Raw genomic sequence first — 21,919 nt, 5'->3', positions numbered from 1 at the left:
TCCTCAATATAGAGTGTAGCATAATCCTGTAAATTTAAACCCTGTGAACCTGTGGTGAGTTTAAAACGGATGGAATTTGTCATGAATTACTGGAATTTTTTTCAGTGAATTTTCACTTCTGTTTTCCACACTAAATTGATATGAATTGACGCCAGGCATCTTTCACTTCTGTCTCATATAAGGTGCTATATACATCAGTGATATAGAAGTGAAAGATATATGGGTAGGCTATGTGGTTTTCTTGCACAGGGAAGGAAAACAATCACATGTCAGATAAAACCGTCTTTTGACACTTGTATTCAGCAGTAATGCCTGGACTGATTGGATGCCAAAATTTCCCATGAAACCAAACAACAAATCATTGTGGACACTTTTCATTGGAATTACGCATCATCATTTTAAATGCATTTTGGGTGTCTATGGTCTGTGGCTTTATTTGTAAAATAAACTGCAACAAAACAATGTGATGGGTCTGTATGTTTCCAGCGTATAAAAATAATTACATATTTTACTTTAGTGTAAGTAACGTCTCTGAAGTAATGATAAGCCTATAATCAGTTTTAGAATGATTATGCATGATGGGAACCAGTACAACAGGTATGATTAGGTCGCTCTCAGTGAACATCTACAACCACACACTAGTGGATGGCGCCCTCTAGTGGTTAAAATATTCAATGAACAAAGGTGAAACTTCCTGTGGTCATTTTTAACTGCAGTTATTCTTGTGTCTTTTTGGTTGTTTAGTACATCTTTAAAGTTGACTTGAGTCATGCTGTGTGTGGCTCTCTGTGGTACTTTTGTATCCCTTAGAGGTAATTTTGTGTTTCTTTGATGCTGCGTTGAATCTCTATCATTTTGTGGCTCCTTCTGGTAGTTTGTTCATAACCCACCTCTATAAATGTTATAATGATTGAAATATGTACTTCCATCATGCATTGACTTGCAGTCTTTTTTTTTTTTTTCCCCCTTGTTCTGAGAGTGAATGTAAGTAGGCATACTGTGGGCTTGGCACCTTAAGATGCATGACACTTGAATAATAAATATTCTTTCATGTAAAGAAATTAGATTGTGTACTGTTTGTATAAGAACTGAATATCTGTTATCTTATTATTAGACCACGCATTTCAATCAATCAATATCCTTTATTTAACCAGGTAAAAAAAAACAAAAAAAAAAACTCATTGAGATTTACAGTAAAACTTTTTTTCCAAGAGTCCAAAGCTTTGGTGGTGGTTACAGGCTCCCTTATTTTCCTGTTATTGATCTAATAGATGAAGATTAAGTAAAATGTTTGTCCACTGTGGTTTTCAATACGCACATAGAAGTGTCTAATTAAACCCCACCTGGCTCTGTAAATTAGGCTCCAGCTGTCACTTACCTTATTACTGTTATACTGTTAGTTTCCCAGAAGTAGGAAGTACGCGACACCGCTGTTTGTAGTGCTGCCTTCAGGTGCTGTCGGATAAGACGGTTGTCCATACGGAGGCGTAGCCGAGCTGCACTTCCTCAGAAAACGGGTGTTTGATTTACACAAAAATAAATAAATGAATAAAACAACGCAGTCTATATGTTATGCATGTGAAACTATTAGGGGTAAAATCATGTACTCTACATGTTCAATTAGCTAGTTTTATTTATTTATTTTTTTTAGATGTTTTGACGACTTCTATTTCCATTAGTCGGAGCTTTTTCAGAGTACGTGAATGCAGCTTGAATTCCCTGCTGGTCAGTCCGCTCCTGTGTTGTAAACAGACGGTGTTCATACGGAGCTTTACAGTGGGTGGACCCGACCAGAACCTGGACTGACCACGAACAACACCATGGTAAGAACTCATACTTTATCTCTGTAGTGTTTTAAACATGTCCTGTACTTTGGTGAAGTTGTAAACAAGTCCAAAGTTTCACTTCGCTCTCATACAGGAACAGTTTTACCTGAATGACAAAAGGGGAACAAGAAACTAAGAGCATGACTCATATTTAGCTAACCCAACACCGCAGGCTGCTGACTCAACCCTGTTGTGCCGTAGTTTTCTAGTTTTAGTCATTTTGCTGTTGTTCATGCATTATAAACGCATGCCAATGTGATTAACAACCAATGTCATGATGTTTATCATGGACTTGATTTAGCGTGTAGTTTGTTCATTTTTTCCATTAACATAACATTCCTGAGTTTAAGCTGTTAAACATTGTTTTCCAGCACTGAGGAGTGGACATCATTCATAAAGGGAGGGCCTAAGAACACTTCAGGGTCCCTAAAGTCAGACACCAAGGTAGGTAAAGCAGTCAAATCAATGGGGCATGTCTGTTGGTTTATGTAAAATCAGTAGAAGTTGTTTGATTTTTTTTTTCTTTTTTTGTGTTCAAAATGTACATACATTCTCAAACAGGAAAACTGTTGCATTCTTTTTTTTCCCCAAAGACATTACTTTTCTTACAATAAAAATAGATAATTAAATCTACAAGAGAAGTTGTTTGATATGGTTTGCTGAATACCAGAAATTGCTTGTCAAGTTTGACAGATTGTGTCACAGTCTGTCAACCATGAGGAGTAACCTACACTTCCGACACCAGGCCACAGACATTATTTTCAGGACTATCAGCTCTCAATTGGGACATGCTGAGTAAGGCAGTGTCGGATTTCCAAGTGTTGTGAACAGTTGCTACAGCCGAGAGAAATTCCTAAAACATGGGCATAAACATAAAAGCATGAATTCCTTCTCTTATCTTGCCCATTTTACAAATATCAACAGTTTATTGCAACATGGATTACCAAAGAGAAATGAATGTAAATTAATTAAAAGCAGTACAGATTTAAGGAGCTGAAACCTCCAAATTAAATATTAATAAGAGAGCCATTGTGCTGTTTAAATAATATTTCTACATCAGTAAATTCCTTTCTTGTGTAACTCTAATAATTTCCTAACTCACTGTGGACACAGCGGGCCACCTCCTATCTCTACAATGGCCACCCTTGAGGACGCTGACGTGCACACCCTGGGCTCAGAGCTGCCTGCTATGTTTGACGGTGTGAAGCTGGCAGCAGTGGCAACAGTCCTGTACATCATTGTCCGCTGTCTGAACCTGAAGAGTCCCACGGCTCCACCAGACATCACCTATCAAGACACAGCGCTCAACTGCTTCCTGCTCAAGTCCTGCCCACTGCTGACCAAAGAGTGAGTGTCTCTCTGTGTCTGGTTTGAACTTCTTATAAGACTTCAGATGCAGCTTGGACTGAAACACTGGTGACTTTGAGGAGCTCTTAGTGCTTTGGAGTGAAATAATCAGTAATTGGATTTTCACTAACTGCTATCTGACAAAAATAATGGAGAAAATAGCTCACTGAACTCAACAGATTTCCTCAAAGTTCACTGGAGGACTGTGGTCATAAATAACTCACTCTTCATCTGGAGAATCAGACATGAGCCTGGTGATTCAAACTGAGAGAGTTTGACTTGTATTTAGATTTATACAGTGGGGACATGTGACTTGACTTGGACACACTCGGAGCTCATCACCTGTTGTTCCACGTAGAGCTGCAATAATCAGTTAGTCAGAGAGGGTACTCAGTCAGCTGGTTGATTAGTCTGGTAATAGGTTTGATGATCAGTGAATCATTTTAGTCATTTTCATGTATTTGCTGGTCCAACTTTCTTGGGTGTGATGACTTGCTGCTTTTCCATAACCATACCTAAATCATTTGCTCACAATGAAAACCATCATTTTGTATCGTTGATCTATATAGAAATTATAGTGGGCACATTTCCCAATTTGTTAACATTCTATAGACAAAAGGGATTAATTGATTAATCATGAAAATAATCTACATGTTAATCCATAATGAAAAACATAGCTAATTACAGCCCTAGAAGAAACACTTAATAATGTATGAAGAAATAAACAAGACTGATTGAACTTGTCAGCTGAAAGTGACCAGGAACTGCCTTTGCCTTAAGAAATCTATTGTCTTTTTCTTCCTTATCAAAACTGTTTGGTCTAGGACTTTGGTGTGTTGTGCTAGCAGTAGCTAATGTAACCTTAGAGACAAGGTGTGAGCCACAGAGATCTGGTAATCACCTCTCAGGTTCATGGGAGAAAGCATGATTTGGTGACGAATCTTCTCAGACTCAGAGTTCAGATTCATTTGACATTTCTGACGTGCCTGTGGATTTGCCTATGGTGCATGTGGGCTGATGATCTTTGCTAAGACTGAGCTGAAACATCTTCAGGGTAGAATTTACAGCTTTGTTATATAATACAGAGCGTGTTTCCCCTCTTCAGATACATTCCTCCTTTGCTGTGGGGGAAGAGTGGTCATCTTCAGACGGCCCTGTATGGAAAGATGGGACGTGTCAACACTCCTACGCCGTGCGGGGTCCGCAAGTTCCTCCCTATGCAGGACGGAGCCACAGCAACCTTTGACCTCTTTGAAGCACTTGGAGACCACAGCACAGGAGGTCAGAGGCAAATACTGGTCCAACTGGTCAAGCACCAGAGCAGCTGGCTGCATGTTCAGGATTCACAACTACTGATTGTTTAAAGGTCCAGTGTGTAAAATGGGGGTAAAACCGTGATATCTAGCGTTCAGATTCTAGTTTGCGGCGCTCACTAACTCGCACTCACCCCTCCCATCGGCAAAGTGACGGTGGCCTCAGAGGACAAAAAAACTTGTTTACCAGGACTGGGAGGACTCGGGGTATTTCAAGAGCATGAAGTGATGAGGTGAAGATCTAAACCATTTTATGATATGCTGTTGTTTATTTATGAACGTGAAACGTGCTCTCTGGCTGGCTGGATTTTCCATTCCAACATGGTGGTGCAAAATGACGACACTCTCTAAAGCAAGACCCTTGCTATATGTATACCGGTATATAAAAGAAGAATTATAAGGCTACGAAAACCAAATAAAATTTATTTTATAGCGATTATAAACTTATACAAATATATTCATGGGTAGTATATTCAGATTTTGCCAATAAACCTTGACAATTATTACACACTGGACCTTTAAGGCTAATTTATTCATGAAGACATAGCTGATCATTATTTAATTAGGCTGTTTTCACTTTTGTGTCTTTGCTCACGGGTTTTATGTTCGTTCCTGTTTGGATCATGTGTATATTAGCTTAAAGTAACAAGTGACAACTCATTCTGCAGTAGACATGTGCACAGACACCACTAATGAAGTACCTTGTGGGAAAATCCCATGTATTTCTGCGACCAATTAAATCAACACACACACAGACACACAGACACAGACACACGCACACACACACACACACACACACACACAAATACCATCCTGTTTTACACCGACACATGACCCCACTTTGTATGTTTGTGAATGTGCTCACTCTTGTGTCTCTGTCAGATGACATTACCATGGTAATCTGCCCTGGGATTGGTAACCATAGCGAGAAGAACTATATTCGCACCTTTGTGGATCACTCCCAGCGGCAGGGTTACCGCTGCGCCGTACTCAACCATCTGGGGGCCCTGCCCAACATGGAGCTCACCTCACCACGCATGTTCACCTACGGTAAAGAGGGAACACCTCATAATGATCGATTATGAAGCTTCTTTAAATTAGTTTTTATTACGGTATTAAAAATGTTATAATAACAATGATAATATGTAGACATTTGATTTACTCACTGCTTTCACTAAGACATGACAGACAGTAATAAGATTATACAGTAAAAGTAACAGCAATTGAATAGTAAAATACACTAAAGTGAAAAACGGATTTAGCAGACCTTTAAAAGAATAAAACCCCACAGTGGATTGTGAACAGTAAATAGTCACTTTTGGTTTCAAGATTACACTTTAGAATTGCCGAAAGAGGTTTCTTTGCTGACCCATGTGTGCGTTATTGTACATTAGGGCTAGGCAGGTCAGAGGTTGATTAGAGCTGATCTGAGCTTAACAAATTTTAAGGTCAAGAACAGATAGACAGGGTTTGATTGCTCAAGTGATCAAAGACTGAGTAATCGTTTTTATTTGTTTTCTAGAGGTCGAGTATGAATCAGAGTATCCCAAATGTGGTGTGGCTTTTGGTTTGTGACCATGAAGTCAAGCTTATGATTCATTTTGACTGTCTGGCTAGGCGGGGCAAATACAGTAAAATGATCTCAGCCCCATAAGCTGGAAAAAAATCTGAAAAACTTTCATTCTGACAGAAGACATTTCATCAGCTGAAGATTTCATAAAGTGAATAAAAGATGTTGAATAAAACATAAAGAAACAAATCAGGTCTAAACATTCCTGAACCAAACTGCTGTTAGAGCACCAATTCTGAATATCAAAATGTCAAACTTAAACTTAACTTAAACTAAGCTGAAGAATTTTGCAAGTATTTTGCATATCTCGTGCCTGAAAAACAGAATTGGAGATGTGAAATGATTAAAGTTATAAAATTACTTCAATTACTAAGTTAGTATTTATCACTATTACAAAGTTATAGACCTGTCTGTCTTCCATTCAGGCTGTACCTGGGAGTTTGCCGCCATGGTGGGCTGCATCAAGCGGACCTTCCCTGAAACACTGCTGGTGGTAGTGGGCTTCAGCCTTGGGGGAAACATGGTCTGTAAGTTCCTGGGCGAAAACCAGTCAAACCAGGACCGAGTGCTGTGTTGTGTCAGCGTCTGTCAAGGGTACAGCGCCCTCAGGTATGTACACCGAGGAAAGAACAAACACACAGAAACAGGCTTGGACATGAGTTGTATTGACGCAAGAGTTTCAACCCCAGTGAGTGATATTATAGGTTATGTCATCGTTTAGTCGTCTTGGAGCTTTTTTTTTTTAAAGAAAGAGTATTTTTAACCCCTTAACACCCACTGGTCTGTGGGCCGTGTTGCTTCCAATGCATGCTGGGACTGTGGGTTTGTATTCAGGGGGTAAAGTGTATTTTCTATGTGTAAATTGGCTTCTGTTTGTGTGCTCAGGGCCCAGGAAACATTCATTCAGTGGGACCAGTGCCGGAGGCTCTACAACTTTGTGCTGGCTGACAACATGAAGAAGCTCATCCTGTCACACAGGTGGAGTTGTTACTCAACCTTAATTTTTTGCAGTGGATTTCTGTGGCATGCGAAACTTCCATAGGAGGCACATACACCATAAGCTCTGAAAAATGATAATGAGGTGTTTTTACTTCTGAATCCCAGTGTGTTCCCTTATAAACAGGGTCAAACTGGTGAAAGGAATCACCAGCAAAACAAAGATTTAGCTTCCTACCCTGATTTCTCTAAGTACCCTTATTGTTCTGTTTAACAGGAGTAGTTTGCTGAGCATGAGCTCCAGCAACATCACAGCTTCAGACATGAGCAGACTGTATGCAGCCACGTCTCTGATGCAGATCGATGACAGCATTATGAGGTGAAAACATTGATTTTCATTAAACTGCTCATGACTGCTCAAAAGTCTACAACTCATCCCAGTCACTGATGTAAACTCATGATTTCTGCTACAGAAAATTCCACGGCTACAGCTCCCTGAAGGAGTACTATGAGAAGGAGAGCTGTGTGCACTATATCCACAAAGTAAGTGACAGGAGTGTACTGTAGATATTTACAACATTTTGTTGTATGGCTAATTTTACTTACGCTGTTACTATTGTGAGCTGTGGCATGCCTTACAGTATGTACTCATTTCCAATATTACCATTTGTATTACGTAATAGTACCGCACTGCTTCTGCTGTTGCTTATAGAGTATGTCTTAATCTTACATCTCTGCACAAATACACCACTACTCTTACTACCAACTGTTTCAAATACTTCGGTTGTTATTCTGTTTTAATTCAGTGGGTTGTTAAGTCTCAACTAGGTTTGTTTATTGACAGTTAAATGACAAGATCAATATCACTGTCATGTCTTTGCATTAGCACTTGGAGATGGTTGGCTTAGCTTATTTTAGCATAAAGAGGGCAACAGGAAGAAAAGCTAAACTGGCTCTGTTCAAATCTTTAAAAATCCCAGCACCTCTCTTGTTCTCTGTCATTAGTTAACACATCATGCTTATGTAAGTTGTCTGATGTAGCAGTTTTCTAATGGTGTTTTCCATTCGCTCATTACTTCTGCACAGTGATTGCTTGGCAGAGTTAGTATTTCTATAATTACCTCTCAAACCATAAATTGGTGTTTCTTTACAGGCAGACCCAGGCTATCTATCTAATTGTTAAACTTGATTTATTTATACAAATGTTTTTTGCTACTGCTACTGCTTAATGTACCTGATCTACTTCGACTACTACTTAAAATACTGTTACTACTGAAAAATACTGCTGAAATGTCTGCTATTATAGAACTCTAACTTATGAACTGACTAAGCCTCTTCTAAAACACCATCTTCTAAAACTACTTCTGTATTGAGTAGTATCAATGAGTGGCCAGGCTTCACAAAGTGACTTATAAACATACCGTTGCTTCCTGTTCAGGTCACTGTGCCTCTTCTTCTGGTTAACTCCTCAGACGACCCGCTAGTCCATCAGTCACTACTGGCTATTCCTCGCACACTTGCAGGTTTGTGGTTTTTGCCAATATTTACATACTAGTGGCCATTAATAGTATTGAAAGAAATGTGGTATTTTTGGTAGTCACTGTAGGTATCATACATATCATTGATCACAATGTAAAGCTTATCAGATGTGGTCTTATGTAAATGTGTTCATGCAGTGTTAAACTGGACTCAAAGCAGGTTTATCATAACTCAACAACAGTAAATAGTATTTTTTTTTATTTCAAACAGGAAATTAAAAAAAACAAAAGTAAATCCAAATTGTAGCCAATCAGAAAAAAATGAAAACATTCCACATTAGTATTACCACATGTAATCATGTCAGGATGTTAAGAGTTAACTGTTGCTGTAAGGTAATGCTCTATTGGCTTAGTGCATTATGGGTGTTTCCTAGAGAGCGATGACTAAAGTAGTAAAATATTTTCCCCACAGTGATATGAACTCAAATAAGTGTGGACAAAATGAACCCGTTGTGTTTTTCTTCTGGGGCTGGACTCTAAAGTCTTAAGTGTTGATAAAGTCTTGTCCAAGCTACCTACTCAACAGCACCCTGCCCAGACAGTCTTGTTGAATTTTTCAGGGACATGTGATCCGCCTAGACTCTTGGATTATATATAGAGAACAGTGTGTGTGTGTGTGTGTGTGTGTGTGTGTGTGTGTGTGTGTGTGTGTGTGTGTGTGTGTGTGTGCGTGTGCTTATGCATGTGTGTATGGTTGTCTCTAGGCTTCCCACAGTTCACACTTCTCTGTCTTGCCTCAGCAGGTCACATGCACTACATGTAAAAATGAGTTTGTGTAGCAACTTAGACCAATGAAATACTGAACTTGTTTGTGAATGGAGTGAAAATGCAAATGTAAATGTAAACTTAAGTTGAACCATGTCATAAGTTAATTGCAGAGAAATCATCTTCACCTCAACATACACTAATTTCTCAGCATAATATCTAGTATGTAACAGGTCTATATAGCATGCTGATGTGCACAAAAGTTGCTCTTAATAAAGTTGCATCTAACCTAGGGTGACCAGGTCCCAATCAACCAAAAGTGGGACAAGGGATATGTTTGACAACATGGCAGTAGGGCAGTAAGTGCCCTGTTCCCAACGTCAAGGCCAAGGGGGCAGTTGTCGGTCTGAGAAGTGAAGCTCACTTCCGCGTTCAAAAAACTGCAATCCCCTCGAATTCCTCTGGGGGCTGGTGTCAGAAGGGAGCATTCCCCATAGAGCCCCATGTTAAAATCGCCGACTTTACATCCTCAGTAAACATGTTAAAAGCCTGGTGTCAGAACGTTTTTTCGTCTCAATCGATAGTTTCTACCCCCGCACACACTCTGAGGGGGGTGAATTTTTTTTTAACTCTACCGTTTTACTGTTATAAGGTTAAAACTCTGACCAATTAGGGCGCGGAAACGTTGAGTGACAGGTCCGAGCAGCTGCGGAGACAGGCTGCTTCGAGGCCAGTGGGCGGGTTCTCGGCCGGCCAATCCAACATGGCGCTGTTCAGGCCGCCATATTTGAGTCACAAAAACGACTCCCCAAAACCAATGGGTGACGTCACGGACGCTACGTCCATTCTTTTTACAGTCTATGGTCAAGGCTTATCTGCCAATGTCTGCATTTAAAAAAAAATTACTGCAAGCCTTAAATGTTTTTTCCCTTTTGTGTATAATGTGTATATATAATGTAATATAATAATTATGTAGAATATAAAAATAATAATAATAATTAAATATAATATAATGTAATATAAACACTCACTTATCGCTTGGATTGGATAACAAAAGTAACTCAACAAAGCAACTCACAAGTCCAAGGATTCACACTGGCACTGCAGTGATGATTAGAAAGCTCAACGACTTCTTTGGCTTGTCCTTGTGCGTCTTCATCATGGGTCTGTTTTGGGTGCAGTGTGTAGATTGTGGTTAGCCTATAAGACTGCTGAAATCTCTCAGTCTGCAAGTACCACAATACATCCACAAGCACTTGTCGGTAAACCACAATTTCAGCCGTTGCAGCCCCACGGAACCCGTGTGCTGACAAAAACTCCTCAGCATGCAGAGGGGATGTAGCTCAGTGGTAGAGCGCATGCTTTGCATGTATGAGGCCCCGGGTTCAATCCCCGGCATCTCCAACTAGGCAAAGGAAACCAATGACTTGTCCTTGTGCGTCTTCATCATGGGTCTGTTTTCGGTCTTAGAAAACGGACGCTCACAGTTGGGCAACATAGGACACACAGTCCCTCCTGCAATTGAAGCACGTAAGTTTCAAAGAGGCAAGAAAGACAAAAAAGCACAGACACTGAGTTCCACTGCTGCCGCCGCACAGAGAAATGTCAATGGTAATTCCAATGACTCCATTAAATTAAATTGTCATAACAGTAGTGGTGCTGATGTGCACAAAAGTTAAGTTTCAAAGAGGCAAGAAAGACAGAAAAGCACACACACTGAGAAAAGTCAATAGTAATTCCAATGGCTCCGTTTGTAAGCACATCCTACATGAATGAAGGCAACGTTAAATTGTCATAACAGTAGTGGTGCTGATGTGCACAAAAGCTGCCCTCAATAGAGTTGCACCTAAGCACAGATGTTTTGATGCACCCCAGCAGGGCCAGCACCGCTCAGCTACTACCTCACCTCCATGTCAAACTTGCTCGTCTCCCAGTAAGACTCCTCCGCTGACTTGAAATGCCGACTCACGACCCAAAATAGTTTGAAATTTTTGCTCTCTTCCATGCGATGGTGGTATAGTGGTGAGCATAGCTGCCTTCCAAGCAGTTGACCCGGGTTCGATTCCCGGCCATCGCAGCTCCTTTGTAGTGTGTAGTGTCAAACGGTTAGATTTCCTTTTGAACTGCTTCACCTGATGAAGTTGTGCACGTTTCCCAAGGCAGGAGGACAGCTGTGTGCAGTTGTTGTGGCCGAGTGGTTAAGGCGATGGACTAGAAATCCATTGGGGTCTCCCCGCGCAGGTTCAAATCCTGCCAACAACGGGAGGTAATTTTCGTCTGCGAGGGTGGAGGAGCACACTCTCTGTGAGGCCTCTGTAATTGTGGACCTCTCTAACTGGGTCTTCATGCCCTCCAAATGGTGCGACATTGGCTATGCGGATGTCCCTTTGTCAGATGAAAATTTGACACCCTGAGGTATTGCTTCTGAGGCCAACAAAACAGGCCACTCCCAAGTTGTTATCTTCTTACAATCAGCTTGAACTGGTACTCCAGATTTTTCAATCCACACTGCAGTGTGTGGATTGTGGTTAGCCTATAAGACTGCAGAAATATCAAAGTCTGCAAGTACCACAATGCACCCACAAGAACTTTTCCGTAAACCGCAATTTCAGCCATTGCAGCCCCACGGAACCCGTGTGCTGACAAAAACTCCTCAGCATGCAGAGGGGATGTAGCTCAGTGGTAGAGCGCATGCTTTGCATGTATGAGGCCCCGGGTTCAATCCCCGGCATCTCCAACTAGGCAAAGAAAACCCATGACTTGTCCTTGTGCATCTTCATCATGGGTCTGTTTTCGGACGCTCACAAATGGGCAACATAGGACACACAGTCCCTCCTGGAATTGAAGCACGTAAGTTTCAGAGAGGCAAGAAAGACAGAAAAGCACAGACACTGAGTTCCACTGCTGCCGCCCCACAGAAAAAAGTCAATAGTTATTCCAATGGCTCCGTTTGTAAGCACATCCTACATGAATGAAGGCAACGTTAAATTGTCATAACAGTAGTGGTGTTGATGTGCACAAAAGCTGCCCTCAATAGAGTTGCACCTCAGCACAGCTGTTTTGATGCACCCCAGCACCGCTCAGCTACTACCTCACCTCCATGTCAAACTTGCTCGTCTCCCAGTAAAACTCCTCCGCTGACTTGAAATGCCGACTCACGACCCAAAATAGTTTGAAATTTAGCTTTCTTCCATGCGATGGTGGTATAGTGGTGAGCATAGCTGCCTTCCAAGCAGTTGACCCGGGTTCGATTCCCGGCCATCGCAGCTGCTTTATAGTGTCAAACGGTTAGATTTCCTTTCGCACCGCTTCACCTGATGAAGCTGTGCACATTTCCCAAGGCTGGATGACAGCTGTGTGCAGTTGTTGTGGCCGAGTGGTTAAGGCGATGGACTAGAAATCCATTGAGGTCTCCCCGCGCAGGTTTGAATCCTGCCGACAACGGGAGGTCATTTTCGTCTGCAAGGGTGGAGGAGCACACTCTCTGTGAGGCCTCTGAAATTGTGGACCTCTCTAACGGGGACTTCATTCTTCATGCCCTCCAAATGGTGCGACACTGGCTATGCGGACGTCCCTTTGTCAGCTGAAAATTTGACACCCTGAGGTATTGCTTCTGAGGCCAACAAAACAGGCCACTCCCAAGTTGTTATCTTTTTACAATCAGCTTGAACTGGTACTCAAGATTTTTCAATCCACGCTGCAGTGTGTGGATTGTGGTTAGCCTATAAGACTGCTGAAATCTCTCAGTCTGCAAGTACCACAATGCATCCACAAGAACTTTTCGGTAAACCGCAATTTCAGCCATTGCAGCCCCACGGAACCCGTGTGCTGACAAAAACTCTTCAGCATGCAGAGGGGATGTAGCTCAGTGGTAGAGCGCATGCTTTGCATGTATGAGGCCCCGGGTTCAATCCCCGGCATCTCCAACTAGGCAAAGAAAACCCATGACTTGTCCTTGTGCATCTTCATCATGGGTCTGTTTTCGGTCTTAAAAAACAGACGCTCACAAATGGGCAACATAGGACACACAGTCCCTCCTGGAATTGAAGCACGTAAGTTTCAAAGAGGCAAGAAAGACAGAAAAGCACAGACACTGAGTTCCACTGCTGCCGCCCCACAGAAAAAAGTCAATAGTTATTCCAATGGCTCCGTTTGTAAGCACATCCTACATGAATGAAGGCAACGTTAAATTGTCATAACAGTAGTGGTGTTGATGTGCACAAAAGCTGCCCTCAATAGAGTTGCACCTAACCACAGCTGTTTTGATGCACCCCAGCAGGGCCAGCACCGCTCAGCTACTACCTCACCTCCATGTCAAACTTGCTCGTCTCCCAGTAAAACTCCTCCGCTGACTTGAAATGCCGACTCACGACCCAAAATAGTTTGAAATTTAGCTTTCTTCCATGCGATGGTGGTATAGTGGTGAGCATAGCTGCCTTCCAAGCAGTTGACCCGGGTTCGATTCCCGGCCATCGCAGCTGCTTTATAGTGTCAAACGATTAGATTTCCTTTCGCACCGTTTCACCTGATGAAGCTGTGCACGTTTCCCAAGGCAGGAGGACAGCTGTGTGCAGTTGTTGTGGCCGAGTGGTTAAGGCGATGGACTAGAAATCCATTGAGGTCTCCCCGCGCAGGTTTGAATCCTGCCGACAACGGGAGGTCATTTTCGTCTGCAAGGGTGGAGGAGCACACTCTCTGTGAGGCCTCTGTAATTGTGGACCTCTCTAACTGGGTCTTCATGCCCTCCAAATGGTGCGACACTGGCTATGCGGACGTCCCTTTGTCAGCTGAAAATTTGACACCCTGAGATATTGCTTCTGAGGCCAACAAAACAGGCCACTCCCAAGTTGTTATCTTCTTACAATCAGCTTGAACTGGTACTCCAGATTTTTCAATCCACGCTGCAGTGTGTGGATTGTGGTTAGCCTATAAGACTGCAGAAATATCAAAGTCTGCAAGTACCACAATGCATCTACAAGCACTTTTCGGTAAACCGCAATTTCAGCCGTTGCAGCCCCATGGAACCCGTGTGCTGACAAAAACTCCTCAGCATACAGAGGGGATGTAGCTCAGTGGTAGAGCGCATGCTTTGCATGTATGAGGCCCCGGGTTCAATCCCCGGCATCTCCAACTAGGCAAAGAAAACCCATGACTTGTCCTTGTGCGTCTTCATCATGGGTCTGTTTTCGGTCTTAGAAAACGGACGCTCACAATTGGGCAACATTAACGCACGTACGTTATAAAGAGGCAAGAAAGACAAAAAAGCACACACACTGAGTTCCACTGCTGCCGCCCCACAGAGAAAAGTCAATAGTTATTCCAATGGCTCCGTTTGTAAGCACATCCTACATGAATGAAGGCAACGTTAAATTGTCATAACAGTAGTGGTGTTGATGTGCACAAAAGCTGCCCTCAATAGAGTTGCACCTCAGCACAGCTGTGTTGATGCACCCCAGCAGGGCCAACACCGCTCAGCTACTACCTCACCTCCATGTCAAACTTGCTCGTCTCCCAGTAAGACTCCTCCGCTGACTTGAAATGCCGAGTCACGACCCAAAATAGTTTGAAATTTAGCTTTCTTCCATGCGATGGTGGTATAGTGGTGAGCATAGCTGCCTTCCAAGCAGTTGACCCGGGTTCGATTCCCGGCCATCGCAGCTGCTTTATAGTGTCAAACGGTTAGATTTCCTTTCGCACCGCTTCACCTGATGAAGCTGTGCACATTTCCCAAGGCTGGAGGACAGCTGTGTGCAGTTGTTGTGGCCGAGTGGTTAAGGCGATGGACTAGAAATCCATTGAGGTCTCCCCGCGCAGGTTTGAATCCTGCCGACAACGGGAGGTCATTTTCGTCTGCAAGGGTGGAGGAGCACACTCTCTGTGAGGCCTCTGAAATTGTGGACCTCTCTAACGGGGACTTCATTCTTCATGCCCTCCAAATGGTGCGACATTGGCTATGCGGATGTCCCTTTGTCAGCTGAAAATTTGACACCCTGAGATATTGCTTCTGAGGCCAACAAAACAGGCCACTCCCAAGTTGTTATCTTTTTACAATCAGCTTGAACTGGTACTCAAGATTTTTCAATCCACGCTGCAGTGTGTGGATTGTGGTTAGCCTATAAGACTGCTGAAATCTCTCAGTCTGCAAGTACCACAATGCATCCACAAGCACTTTTCGGTAAACCGCAATTTCAGCCGTTGCAGCCCCACGGAACCCGTGTGCTGACAAAAACTCCTCAGCATGCAGAGGGGATGTAGCTCAGTGGTAGAGCACATGCTTTGCATGTATGAGGCCCCGGGTTCAATCCCCGGCATCTCCAACTAGGCAAAGAAAACCCATGACTTGTCCTTGTGCATCTTCATCATGGGTCTGTTTTCGGTCTTAAAAAACAGACGCTCACAAATGGGCAACATAGGACACACAGTCCCTCCTGGAATTGAAGCACGTAAGTTTCAAAGAGGCAAGAAAGACAGAAAAGCACAGACACTGAGTTCCACTGCTGCCGCCCCACAGAAAAAAGTCAATAGTTATTCCAATGGCTCCGTTTGTAAGCACATCCTACATGAATGAAGGCAACGTTAAATTGTCATAACAGTAGTGGTGTTGATGTGCACAAAAGCTGCCCTCAATAGAGTTGCACCTAACCACAGCTGTTTTGATGCACCCCAGCAGGGCCAGCACCGCTCAGCTACTACCTCACCTCCATGTCAAACTTGCTCGTCTCCCAGTAAAACTCCTCCGCTGACTTGAAATGCCGACTCACGACCCAAAATAGTTTGAAATTTAGCTTTCTTCCATGCGATGGTGGTATAGTGGTGAGCATAGCTGCCTTCCAAGCAGTTGACCCGGGTTCGATTCCCGGCCATCGCAGCTGCTTTATAGTGTCAAACGATTAGATTTCCTTTCGCACCGCTTCACCTGATGAAGCTGTGCACGTTTCCCAAGGCAGGAGGACAGCTGTGTGCAGTTGTTGTGGCCGAGTGGTTAAGGCGATGGACTAGAAATCCATTGAGGTCTCCCCGCGCAGGTTTGAATCCTGCCGACAACGGGAGGTCATTTTCGTCTGCAAGGGTGGAGGAGCACACTCTCTGTGAGGCCTCTGTAATTGTGGACCTCTCTAACTGGGTCTTCATGCCCTCCAAATGGTGCGACACTGGCTATGCGGACGTCCCTTTGTCAGCTGAAAATTTGACACCCTGAGATATTGCTTCTGAGGCCAACAAAACAGGCCACTCCCAAGTTGTTATCTTTTTACAATCAGCTTGAACTGGTACTCAAGATTTTTCAATCCACGCTGCAGTGTGTGGATTGTGGTTAGCCTATAAGACTGCTGAAATCTCTCAGTCTGCAAGTACCACAATGCATCCACAAGAACTTTTCGGTAAACCGCAATTTCAGCCATTGCAGCCATTGCAGCCCCACGGAACCCGTGTGCTGACAAAAACTCTTCAGCATGCAGAGGGGATGTAGCTCAGTGGTAGAGCGCATGCTTTGCATGTATGAGGCCCCGGGTTCAATCCCCGGCATCTCCAACTAGGCAAAGAAAACCCATGACTTGTCCTTGTGCATCTTCATCATGGGTCTGTTTTCGGTCTTAAAAAACAGACGCTCACAAATGGGCAACATAGGACACACAGTCCCTCCTGGAATTGAAGCACGTAAGTTTCAAAGAGGCAAGAAAGACAAAAAAGCACACACACTGAGTTCCACTGCTGCCGCCCCACAGAAAAAAGTCAATAGTTATTCCAATGGCTCCGTTTGTAAGCACATCCTACATGAATGAAGGCAACGTTAAATTGTCATAACAGTAGTGGTGCTGATGTGCACAAAAGCTGCCCTCAATAGAGTTGCACCTCAGCACAGCTGTTTTGATGCACCCCAGCAGGGCCAGCACCGCTCAGCTACTACCTCACCTCCATGTCAAACTTGCTCGTCTCCCAGTAAAACTCCTCCGCTGACTTGAAATGCCGACTCACGACCCAAAATAGTTTGAAATTTAGCTTTCTTCCATGCGATGGTGGTATAGTGGTGAGCATAGCTGCCTTCCAAGCAGTTGACCCGGGTTCGATTCCCGGCCATCGCAGCTGCTTTATAGTGTCAAACGATTAGATTTCCTTTCGCACCGTTTCACCTGATGAAGCTGTGCACGTTTCCCAAGGCAGGAGGACAGCTGTGCGCAGTTGTTGTGGCCGAGTGGTTAAGGCGATGGACTAGAAATCCACTGGGGTCTCCCCGCGCAGGTTTGAATCCTGCCAACAAAGGGAGGTAAATTCGTATGCAAGGGTGGAGGAGCACACTCTCTGTGAGGCCTCTGAAATTGCGGACCTCTCTAACCGGGTCTTCATGCCCTCCAAATGGTGCGACGTTGGCTATGCGGATGTCCCTTTGTCAGCTGAAAATTTGACATCCTGAGATATTGCTTCTGAGGCCAACAAAACAGGCCACTCCCAAATTGTTATCTTCTTACAATCAGCTTGAACTGGTACTCCAGATTTTTCAGTCCACGCTGCAGTGTGTGGATTGTGGTTAGCCTATAAGACTGCTGAAATCTCTCAGTCTGCAAGTACCACAATACATCCACAAGCACTTTTCAGTAAACCGCATTTTCAGCCGTTGCAGCCCCACGGAACCCGTGTGCTGACAAAAACTCCTCAGCATGCAGAGGGGATGTAGCTCAGTGGTAGAGCGCATGCTTTGCATGTATGAGGCCCCGGGTTCAATCCCCGGCATCTCCAACTAGGCAAAGAAAATCCATGACTTGTCCTTGTGCATCTTCATCATGGGTCTGTTTTCGGTCTTAGAAAACGGATGCTCACAATTGGGCAACATAGGACACACAGTCCCTCCTGGAATTGAAGCACGTAAGTTTCAAAGAGGCAAGAAAGACAGAAAAGCACAGACACTGAGTTCCACTGCTGCCGCCCCACAGAAAAAAGTCAATAGTTATTCCAATGGCTCCGTTTGTAAGCACATCCTACATGAATGAAGGCAACGTTAAATTGTCATAACAGTAGTGGTGTTGATGTGCACAAAAGCTGCCCTCAATAGAGTTGCACCTAAGCACAGCTGTTTTGATGCACCCCAGCACCGCTCAGCTACTACCTCACCTCCATGTCAAACTTGCTCGTCTCCCAGTAAAACTCCTCCGCTGACTTGAAATGCCGACTCACGACCCAAAATAGTTTGAAATTTTGCTTTCTTCCATGCGATGGTGGTATAGTGGTGAGCATAGCTGCCTTCCAAGCAGTTGACCCGGGTTCAATCAGCTTGAACTGGTACTCCAGATTTTTCAATCCACACTGCCGTGTGTGGATTGTTGTTAGCCTATAAAACCGCAGAAATATCTAAGTCTGCAAGTACCACAATGCATCTACAAGCACTTTTCGGTAAACCGCAATTTCAGCCATTGCAGCCCCACGGAACCCGTGTGCTGACAAAAACTCTTCAGCATACAGAGGGGATGTAGCTCAGTGGTAGAGCGCATGCTTTGCATGTATGAGGCCCCGGGTTCAATCCCTGGCATCTCCAACTAGGCAAAGAAAACCGGCTGGCTTATACTCAAGGCAGCCGAGTCTCTCCGCTCCTCTCACCCACCAAGCACCTGTCCTGAGCTATAACGTCAGCCTGCTAGAGTCAGGTTTTTCAAATGCATTTCCAAAGTAATTTACCTAAAACTGCTCACAAAAAAGGTATAGTCTGGAGCCCTGACCTGCTAGCCAGATAAGCGTCTTCACGACAATACGTGCTAAAGCTCATGGGAAATGCAGTCTTCATTCCGGCAGAACACTACTGCTTTTGTCCACAGGCACTGCCAAAGTCAACACAAACTGAAAGTTCCTTGTAGGAGCTTTAAGAATTTGTCTGCATTCACTCGTAAATACTATAAAAGTGCTTACCCTAAATTTACTCTGAAATGTGAAAATGAACGATTACCATGTTAATAATCATTTCTTAAATATAGTTTCCTGGTGAATTTCGGATTTGATTAATTTCAGCAAGCAAACCAAAAACCATGTAGTAAAGCAGAGAGAGTTATGGTTTTTATGTTCATCAATTACCATCTTCTCAAAGTTAGAGGAAATGGCTAGATGCTACATCTTGACTGGTTAATAGAAATGATCACTCTAGTTACTGAAATACACTTTCCTGTAGAGTCTTCTTGCACACATGTAACCTATTCAAAGCCCTCTGGCCAAAGATTTTGCTAGTGACTTTCTTATTTCTTCTCATTTCTTTTTTAAACACTGGTTTGGTGACAACCCCTTTTCTCTGCATATGAACACATTTGAACTAATGCCTTGTTATGCTATGATGATTGGTTCTTTACATCATCATAGTTACACAGCCACTACACAGGAAACTCAGATGTCCCCGGCCTTCGGTTCTTGTTACAGCCAGTCTGCTTAAATAGAAAATTTAAGAGTCAATCACCTTACTTGTTCTTCTATCTGTGTCTTTGTAGAGAAGATGCCCAATGTGATATTTGCACTGACCCAACATGGAGGCCACCTGGGCTTCTTTGAGGGAGCCGTGCTGTTCCCTCAACCTCTCACCTGGATGGACAAAGTCATTGTCGAGTACACAGATGCCATCTGCCACTGGGAGAAGAACAGGCAGGTCTGTCAAAGGAGCAGCCTCTGGGACAAAAACATCTGCTTTCAGAGAACAAGGGCCAAACTTACTGGGTGACACTTACTGTGTATAAAGTATGGAGACTAAACTTTAGTAAAGACCAAAATAATAAAATAAAAAAATGCACAGGCCCAGTCCTTTATATCTGCTTTGGTACTAATGGTCTTACATTAATGAGTAATTCCTGGTAATGAAGGAAACCACTTTATAAATCGTGAGTTAATTTACAGACATAATAAATCTATGCGTAACATGATCTCAAGCTGAATTTTTCCTACCATTTTCATTTAATTTACCTTGAAAGCAACAAAGCTCTTGGTTGGTCTCAGATACACTAATACTTGAATGTTCATCAGCCAGCTCAGAGACAGGTTAGAAAAATATTTTAATAATTAGCTTTAAAGGTTTGTGACCAGATTTAATTAAGTGCCTTGATATGAGTCTGCAACAGACTTTAATCTACATGAATCATTGAGCTGCCTCTCATGACCAGCAGTTATGACATGATTTGTGGTTACAGTGGTGATTTCCAGCTGTTGTTATGGCTTAAAATAATACCTGTTGTTTTTAAACTGTGATTTGAATTTACCTTAATCTGTTAAAAGTGTTTTGATATGATCTTGTTTGTTTCTGTTGAGAGAATTATGTTGTTCTCTTGACTGCTCTGTCAAACGGTTGGTTTATTTTGATGCTTTATTTGCATTATTTTGCTCATTTTGACAACACTCCAGTTCTTCACTTTGTTTCCATTGTGTGTGGTGGACCACCAGCCAGCATCCATACTGCTCACCATCAAAATTAAACAATCACATGGATTCAGGTTTTTAAGAGGTTAAGGGGTTATGAACATTAAAACAATTTGTTTGACTCAATATTGCTTTTATAACATTGAGTTCTTTGCTGATGAATGGAAATATGGGCTTCTCATACAAACTATAAAGCTAGTTTAACATTGTATTTGCCAAGATCAGCTTGTCCCATTCCATGAATTACCCCATCGAACCAGCTATTATTATTATTATTATTATTATTATATTATTATTATTATGTTTCCTACCACAGAGAGATTGAAAGAAATTTCATAAATGCTCCAATTTCCATAGATTATTACCACAGAAAATGTCCTTTGACACATATAGAGACAAGGGCAGGATGTACTGCTGTTCAGGACGGAGCGTGATGCTTACGATATCACAACAGAAAGAGAGTGCCCCCTGGGGCCTAATCATTCAGTGTATAAATGACATATCCAGTGTATGACTCCAAACAAATTAAGTGAAGTACTTTTCTCCTTAATAAAAAGCAGCTCTCTTTTTAACGACTGCTGTATTTGACCACAATCCTTTTAAAGGCACATATTAGACATTTTTGGGGCTGTTTTGTTTTGAGTTTGTTAATACTACATCTTGTGTGGACTTTGCCACGTGTAATAAATGTTTATATGCAATAAAAGCATAAAATGGGGGAGTAAAGATAAGCATACCAAAAACTTCACACAAAATGTTCCACTTCACACTGTCTAATGATACAATTTATTTCCATGAGAAATGCACTGCTAAAAGTCTTAAACATTGAGCCAGTAAGAGGTGAATTTTATCTGCAGGAATTCTATTTGTTTCCTGTGGTTTACTTTCACTATAATTTTGAGACGTACCTATGATATGGCACACCCATTCGAGAGCAATCAGTTTCCTGTGAGTAACATCCTGTCACACGTTGTGTTAACATGTAAATGCTATGGACTTCTTAGTAACAACATTTTGCCCATCATATTTAATACAGCGTCAGTTCTCTACCCGCCCTTTGAACACATCATGACTCTGTGTATGTGCACTTCATCTCTACTGCTACAGATATGAACCGAACTGTTTTGCCTGCACTTTACCGTCTATACAGTTCCTATTGTTCATTATGACAATATTGTATATATGGGCATAACATTTATAATATGTTTTTGTCATATTTGAACTCACCCATTAATAAATATTTTTCAAACATATTTAAAAGCTTTCCTGTTTTCTACTCAATAGATTAAAACAAAGACTGCAGCTTAT

The 21,919-nt window shown here is 42.6% G+C and overlaps 1 protein-coding gene and 12 non-coding genes across 13 annotated transcripts; all 13 read left to right on the top strand.

Annotated features, from left to right (window-relative positions):
* Positions 1–1,724: 1,724 nt before the first annotated feature.
* LOC146985472 (monoacylglycerol lipase ABHD2-like) lies at positions 1,725–21,868 on the top strand. The gene is made up of 11 exons (XM_085778467.1): positions 1,725–1,823; positions 2,198–2,270; positions 2,940–3,173; positions 4,279–4,454; positions 5,369–5,536; positions 6,482–6,665; positions 6,942–7,034; positions 7,270–7,371; positions 7,466–7,535; positions 8,431–8,515; positions 19,696–21,868. The coding sequence occupies exons 3-11, from the start codon at positions 2,962–2,964 to the stop codon at positions 19,920–19,922; spliced, it is 1,317 nt and encodes a 438-aa protein (XP_085634593.1). The 5' UTR covers positions 1,725–1,823; positions 2,198–2,270; positions 2,940–2,961; the 3' UTR covers positions 19,923–21,868.
* trnaa-ugc (transfer RNA alanine (anticodon UGC)) lies at positions 10,568–10,639 on the top strand. The gene has a single exon. It is a non-coding gene; the product is annotated as a tRNA-Ala (tRNA).
* Positions 11,416–11,497, top strand: trnas-aga (transfer RNA serine (anticodon AGA)). The gene has a single exon. It is a non-coding gene; the product is annotated as a tRNA-Ser (tRNA).
* Positions 11,901–11,972, top strand: trnaa-ugc (transfer RNA alanine (anticodon UGC)). Its single transcript has one exon. It is a non-coding gene; the product is annotated as a tRNA-Ala (tRNA).
* On the top strand, positions 13,090–13,161 carry trnaa-ugc (transfer RNA alanine (anticodon UGC)). The gene has a single exon. It is a non-coding gene; the product is annotated as a tRNA-Ala (tRNA).
* trnaa-ugc (transfer RNA alanine (anticodon UGC)) lies at positions 14,294–14,365 on the top strand. The gene has a single exon. It is a non-coding gene; the product is annotated as a tRNA-Ala (tRNA).
* On the top strand, positions 14,821–14,892 carry trnag-ucc (transfer RNA glycine (anticodon UCC)). The gene has a single exon. It is a non-coding gene; the product is annotated as a tRNA-Gly (tRNA).
* Positions 15,481–15,552, top strand: trnaa-ugc (transfer RNA alanine (anticodon UGC)). The gene has a single exon. It is a non-coding gene; the product is annotated as a tRNA-Ala (tRNA).
* On the top strand, positions 16,032–16,103 carry trnag-ucc (transfer RNA glycine (anticodon UCC)). The gene has a single exon. It is a non-coding gene; the product is annotated as a tRNA-Gly (tRNA).
* trnaa-ugc (transfer RNA alanine (anticodon UGC)) lies at positions 16,694–16,765 on the top strand. The gene has a single exon. It is a non-coding gene; the product is annotated as a tRNA-Ala (tRNA).
* Positions 17,245–17,316, top strand: trnag-ucc (transfer RNA glycine (anticodon UCC)). The gene has a single exon. It is a non-coding gene; the product is annotated as a tRNA-Gly (tRNA).
* trnaa-ugc (transfer RNA alanine (anticodon UGC)) lies at positions 17,897–17,968 on the top strand. The gene has a single exon. It is a non-coding gene; the product is annotated as a tRNA-Ala (tRNA).
* trnaa-ugc (transfer RNA alanine (anticodon UGC)) lies at positions 18,690–18,761 on the top strand. Its single transcript has one exon. It is a non-coding gene; the product is annotated as a tRNA-Ala (tRNA).
* Positions 21,869–21,919: the final 51 nt, after the last annotated feature.

This window comes from Trachurus japonicus, chromosome 6, assembly GCF_045865225.1.
Source record: "Trachurus japonicus isolate A0001 chromosome 6, Traja_1.0".
Lineage (NCBI taxonomy): Eukaryota > Metazoa > Chordata > Actinopteri > Carangiformes > Carangidae > Trachurus > Trachurus japonicus.
Note: the sequence above shows the minus strand (reverse complement) of the source record. Positions and strands in the feature narration are given on the sequence as shown.

Bases quoted from the DNA above. Each gene is read 5' to 3' on its own strand.
- LOC146985472 (XM_085778467.1), top strand. From the start codon at position 2,962: ATGGCCACCCTTGAGGACGCTGACGTGCACACCCTGGGCTCAGAGCTG. The intron at 4,455-5,368 runs GTCAGAGGCAAA...TGTCTCTGTCAG, and splicing joins TGGAGACCACAGCACAGGAG to ATGACATTACCATGGTAATC. The intron at 6,666-6,941 runs GTATGTACACCG...TTGTGTGCTCAG, and splicing joins CAAGGGTACAGCGCCCTCAG to GGCCCAGGAAACATTCATTC.